General features: G+C 32.0%; 1 protein-coding gene across 1 annotated transcript; it reads left to right on the top strand.

Moving 5' to 3' along the window:
- Positions 1–558: 558 nt before the first annotated feature.
- Positions 559–5,257, top strand: LOC109791824 (S-adenosyl-L-methionine-dependent methyltransferases superfamily protein). Its single transcript, XM_020351173.3, has 8 exons — positions 559–831; positions 1,819–1,919; positions 2,017–2,157; positions 2,486–2,567; positions 2,748–2,941; positions 3,075–3,186; positions 4,328–4,432; positions 4,639–5,257. Exons 1-8 carry the CDS (start codon positions 670–672, stop codon positions 4,765–4,767), a joined length of 1,026 nt encoding a protein of 341 aa, XP_020206762.1. The 5' UTR covers positions 559–669; the 3' UTR covers positions 4,768–5,257.
- The last annotated feature ends 1,086 nt before the right edge of the window (positions 5,258–6,343 follow it).

Genomic DNA, 6,343 nt, shown 5'->3' with positions numbered 1-6,343 from the left:
TTATCAGTTAACTAAAATTTTCAAAAAAATTCGTATCATTCTCATCATTATCAAAAAATATTCTTTAACATGAGTATTTTTTTTTACTTTATTTTGAACAAAAACCATTTTAAGAAGTTTTCAAGATATTTAATTATTATAAATTTAATTATAAAAAACAAATATTTATCTACAAACTAAAATACTAATTTCTCTTTAACGGTATCATAAAATAAAATAATTAATAAAAATGTTCGATACTTATTTAGTGATAGATAATTTTTAAAACAATCATCGCCGTTCAATGATTGTAGTATTTTATAAATAATAATAAAATATTTTTTAACACATTCTTTACCATTTTTTTTTAATATAATTGATTCATTTGTGAAAAATAAAATATTCACTTTAAAACCTACATGTAAGAAATAACTAAGAACATCTGCAATAAAATTTGCTTATAAGCAATTTCCTGTACCATATCATTGTCACATCAGCTCTGTCCCACTTTATAACGAGAAAAAACACAATAACGAATAACTAATAATATCATAATCTCCCACCCCCCCCCATTTTATATTTTTTCTGGCTCCCAAGTGAACAAGTTTCTGGACTCAGAAGGAAGTAGAAAGAAGAAAGCGAGTTTCTGAGGCACTCTTAGCTCATTAGTGATCACTTCATTCCTTAACAATGGCCATGTCTTTTACTACTAATCCTTTCCTTCTTCCTTTACGTCAATCACAATTCCCGAAATGCCCTCGCCTTTCTTCTAAATCCCACCTTCACCCTCGTCCCCTACGCTCCCTAACCCAAACAACCATTCGTGCTATCTCCGCAGTTACTGCTGAATCGGTACACTATTCATTTTCCCTTTTTAACGCAACGCTGTCGTTTACATCTTCAACATAGTGTTTCTCATGCACTTTTCATGACATTAAGGTTTCCATTATAGTTTATATTTTCTCTTAGAATCGAATTTAATAAGTTTATGGTATGATCAGGGCTTAACCCTCTTTTTTTTTGCAAAATATTTGAAGTTATTTTACTATGCGCTGTTGTTAGAGAGAGATGGGAGATGAGTGCATGAATGATTTAATGTGCTGCTTAATGGTACCATGATTTTAAATTGAGGTTCACAACTGCGATTTGTTAGGAGTCCCACATTGAGTAGTGTAAAAAGCTTGATGGGGTACTTAACCTGTAGTTAATCAAAGGGAAAAGGGTTACCATCGGCATGTATAGGCTAGATTGAGGTATAATACTGAATATTGATAGATGAGTGAAGTTGTCAAAGAGATAGATTAAGGTGGTTTACCTTCAGATTGGATTAAGTTGCAATACTGAATATTGATTGGTGAGTGAAACCATCAAAGGAAAAAGAGTTACCATCGGGTCAGTGCTGATAGAGTGAAAGTCGCATGGATAAGTCTTTTGGGTTGAATTCTCTTCTTGTGTTTAAGATCTAATAATTGTGTCTTTCATAAGGGGTGACAATGTTAGGAGTACCACATTGAATATCATAAGAAGGTTGTTGTGATACTTAATTCGTAAAGCTCTCCCACATAATGGACTAGTATTTTGGGTTAAGCTCTCAACTTGTGTCTTAAGTCTTAACCCAATTATAGTCACAACACTGCAGTTTAAAATCATGACTTATAGTATTAATTCTTAGGGTTATTTATTTACATTTTTTTGGCAGAAAGTTGTAAAAAAAGTATAGGGTACTTTTTTAATACGTTGTCCATTATTTCCTTTGTAAAACTGCAGATTTTGGTAATGCAGTAAATTCAACACAAAATCTATGACTTATGTTAGGATTCTCATTAATTTCTGGTTCAGGAGTTATATACGCAACAGAATCAAGCAATTGAAGCAGACATCTTTGCTTGCCCAATATGTTATGAACCATTGATAAGAAAAGGTCCTTCTGGCCTTAACTTGTAAGTTGGTTAGATATGCATCAGGGTAGGTGTATTTAATTCCATGTGTCTAAAATCCAGTGTTGTAGTAATTAACTAAATGGTTTTTGAACTTCAGATCAGCAGTATACAGGTCTGGTTTCATGTGTAAGAAATGTAGGAAGTCATATTCTAGCAAAGACAGGTATCTGGATCTGACTGTAACTGCTGGATTGAGAGATTATACAGAAATTCAACCAGCTCGGACTGAGCTTTTCAGGTATGATTGGTGATATAACTCCAATTTCATGGACTTATACTGTCATGTTTTATAATATAACCCCTTGATACTATAGAATATAATTATATCAGGTATGTATACTTGAGCAATTATTATCATGTGTTGCGCATACCAGTTAATGAGCAATACTTCTTATATGTCCATTTTTCCATGTGTTTTTTTATCAGAGGATTTTTTTTTTCTTTTTCCATTTTAATGAATTATTGTTTTAACATGTGGCACAAGTCGTAGTCTTATTCAGTTTTCTGTGTGCCCCAATTGTTTAAGAATGTTCTTATGTTTTCCTTTGTGTATAAACTGTTATTAGGAGTCCCCTTGTTTCATTCTTATATGAAAGAGGTTGGCGTCAAAATTTCAGGCAAAGTGGCTTTCCTGGTCCTGATGAAGAGGTATGATTCACTGTCCGAAAAGTATTTTGCTAGACATAGTCAATTATATTTAGCAACATATATATCACAGGATTGAAGCTGAGGCTCTATATTTTTTTTCTTCTCTTTTTCTCCAGCATCCAGTTTACCTCAAAGTAATGCAATACATATTAAGATTATCACATTTTCTTTGTGATGCAGTTCAAAATGGCTCAAGAGTACTTTGAATCTGCTAAAGGTGGACTTGTTGTTGATGTTAGTTGTGGTAGTGGTTTATTTTCCCGAAAATTTGCCAAATCTGGAACCTATTCTGGAGTCATAGCACTAGACTTTTCTGAAAACATGCTTCGCCAATGTTATGATTTCATTAAGAAAGATGATACACTTTCAACAACGTAATCCTTTTCTCATCCTATACTTGATTTTGAATTTAATGCAGCAAAAGAATGAAAAATTCATTGTTTTGTAATTTTTTTTGTATTAGAAGACACGGATGCCCTGAATGCTGTTTCATTTCATTGTTTGCAGTAATATTGCTCTTGTTAGGGCAGACGTCTCTAGGCTTCCCTTCTCATCAGGCTCGGTTGATGCTGTTCATGCTGGTGCAGCTTTGCATTGCTGGCCATCTCCCTCCAATGCTGTAAGTGCTGTGTCGTCGTGTGATGAAAAGTAAAATGTTGGGGTTGCGGTAACCTTTTTATCACACTGGTATCATTGTGTGTGCTCATGTCAATTAAAAGCACGAACCAGTCTTTGCACTAAAAGGCTGTGCCTTTCATTCACTCTAAAAACTTATGTCTTCTTTGTAAGCCATTACCAAGTTGGTCACTGTAAGTACTTATTACTTCCTACATCCTGTTGTGCAGCATTTCCACTTCTTAAAATGTAGAAATTTTTGCAGTGTTACCGTTTGACCTTGAAACTAATATATTTTGCTCATATTCTTATAATACAAATCAGTTTCTTAATTGGTTCTTCTGAAGCAAGAAATGCTGGCTAAACAGAATGTTTACCGCTTCAATGTCTTAATGCATCATAAAAACTAGATTTCTGCTTCCAGAGATATATGAGGGGAATATAAAGAGAAACTGACAGAAATTTCTGCTTTATAATAATGTCCTGAATGTAATATTTTGTGTGGAGGCAGATGTGCAGAAATAAAATGAAATCTTTTCCCTCCCTGAATTTATTGGTTAATTTATTTGCCTGTGATGTGCATACATACGTACATGATACATGCAAAGATACATATGCAGGTTTTGTATATCGATGGTTACGCATGTTTATTAAAAAGAACATGTGTAGTTTAAGTGAATGTTTGGTCGAAATTATTTTGGGGGAAATAATAGCTTATTTTTGGAAGGCTCTCTTAGCTAGCAAAAATGAACGATTATTTTTCTTCTTTCAAAATAAGCTAAACCAAACACACTGCTAACAAATTTTCTGTTAACAGTACTCTGTCTTCTGGATGAGAATTTTAATTCTCGTGAAGACACGCAACATGATAAATAATTCTTGCAACAGCCTTAAGGTGCAAGTGCTGCCTCAAATCACTTAAACCCGTCTCCATAACTTCATTCTGTTTATATTTACCCTGAAATTCTCAAACAATAATCATGTACATGATCTCTTCATTTTATAGATTTCACATATTTCATCATCATATTTGTTGAATTTTACCTGATCCATATTATTTGCATGTTCTTCTACATATCTGTTTCACACTATAATTTAAATATTGTAATTTTCATGACGAAAATCCAAATATAAACTTTTTATAGGTTGCTGAAATCACTAGGATACTAAAAAGTGGTGGAATATTTGTTGGAAGCACTTTTCTGCGTTACAGTTCATTAACACCCTGGTTTCTCCGCCCCTTTAGAGAGGTAAGCTCTGATCATAATTATCTTTGATCTTGTTATTATAGTCTGAACTGTCAACATTTTGCATGCTGAATGTTCATTGAGCATGACTTATCTGTTAAGAGGAACTACTTGATTGTCTACTGATTTCATTAATGAGATAATTCTACAGTTTAATTAGTTTCCCTTGAATTCCAACCTAGTTGATTTAAAGGTCTCCTGCTTTGCAGAGGACTTCACAAGGCTATGGCTATTTGGCAGAGGAAGAGATCGAAGACCTTTGCACCTCATGTGGTCTTACCAATTACTCGAGCAAAATTCAGCAGGCTTTTATCATGTTTAAAGCCCAGAAGCCATAAAACTAGGTTTGATCTTTTAAAGACATTGATTCTCCTGCATTTTATTAATTCCTTCTGTATAATTGTATTATTTGTTTCATCTGTAAAGAAATTGTAAATAAACCAAAAAAGGTCAAAATGGAGTCTCGTGTAAAGCCTCACAGGTTGTAAAATGCAGCATGTATCGATGCCTAACTATATATCGGAATTTTGACAAATTTTTATATAGAACATCTATACTGTGTAAGTGCCTAAAGGGAAATTTGAATAGTGGGGATCATGTAAAGGATGTGGGGGAGTGTTCAAGACAATGGTGTGGGAGAGTCTTCAGTGCAATCTTGAAATTGGAAAGGAGATTATGTAACTAAACTGAACTATTTTTGTTGTGTTGTCCCACATGATATGCTTGGATCAATTATCCTTGCCTGTTAGGTATAAGCCCTATGTTATTACGTTGACTATTTTGGGAAAGTAAGGAATAATGTTATCAGAACTTCACATTCTACATTTCTATTTCTGACTTCGAGTAGTTATACCAAAATTTTGTCTGATTAAGCTTTAATGAAGATTTGTTTACAAGTTGTGTATACAGTTTCATGCAAGTGGTTTTCGAAACAAAGGTTTTTCTTGAGATTTTAGGTCTGCATGAGTGGTATTGTCACCGAGTGTTGTTAGTGATCGTTATATCCGAATGAGATCAAATCATATATAGCACCCCTATAGTCTAGTGGAAAATAACAATGCAAAATTTATATGATACAAAATGATAAATGATGACGATGAGATTAAGTGGACATTTGGTAAGGGAGAAATTTTTTCATTATCAGGAATCATAATTTTTTGAGAATTATAAATCTTGGGAATCATGATTTACAAATTAAAACAAGTTGTGTGTACAGTTGCATGCAAGTGGATTTCAAAACAAAGGTTTCTCTTTGACATTTTAGGTCTGCATTAGTGATATTGTCACCAAGTCTTGTAGTGTCGTTAGTGATCATTATATTCGAATGAAATCAAATCATATATTGTCCTCCCAATAGTCTAGTGAAAAAATAACAATGCAAAATTTATATGGTACAAAATGACAAATAATGATGATGAGATTTAGGTGACGTTTGGTAAGGTGAAAGTTTTTTCATTCTCAAGAATCATAATTTTTGGGAATTACAAATTATGGGATTCATGATTCCTAGAAATAGTTAAAATATGTTTTGGTTATTCATAAAAAAATCTTGGAAATATTTATATATGGTTACCGAGATTTAAAAATTTTCATGTTTGATTACACTACTATATTCTTGGGAATATAAATACTTTTTACAAAAATATCATTTATGAAAATAAACTTATTATATATATTTATTTACTTAAATCTTATTACAAATATGAGATTAAACTATTTTTAAAAAGTTAAAACTTATAGTTAAAATTATTTAAATACAGAATTCAGCAACAAAAAAATAACAATGAAAAATGTTACATAATAATTAAGAAGGATAAAAATATATATTTCATTTCATTCAAATGAATAAATAAATAAATTAAAAATTGTTAATAAATATCATTAAATTATAAAAACAAAATGAATTTTAATAAT

This window comes from Cajanus cajan, chromosome 2, assembly GCF_000230855.2.
Source record: "Cajanus cajan strain Asha chromosome 2, NIPB_CcT2T_4, whole genome shotgun sequence".
Lineage (NCBI taxonomy): Eukaryota > Viridiplantae > Streptophyta > Magnoliopsida > Fabales > Fabaceae > Cajanus > Cajanus cajan.
This window is presented reverse-complemented; position numbering and strand designations above follow the sequence as displayed.

Bases quoted from the DNA above. Each gene is read 5' to 3' on its own strand.
- LOC109791824 (XM_020351173.3), top strand. From the start codon at position 670: ATGGCCATGTCTTTTACTACTAATCCTTTCCTTCTTCCTTTACGTCAA. The intron at 1,920-2,016 runs GTAAGTTGGTTA...TTTGAACTTCAG, and splicing joins GGTCCTTCTGGCCTTAACTT to ATCAGCAGTATACAGGTCTG. The intron at 2,568-2,747 runs GTATGATTCACT...TTTGTGATGCAG, and splicing joins TTCCTGGTCCTGATGAAGAG to TTCAAAATGGCTCAAGAGTA.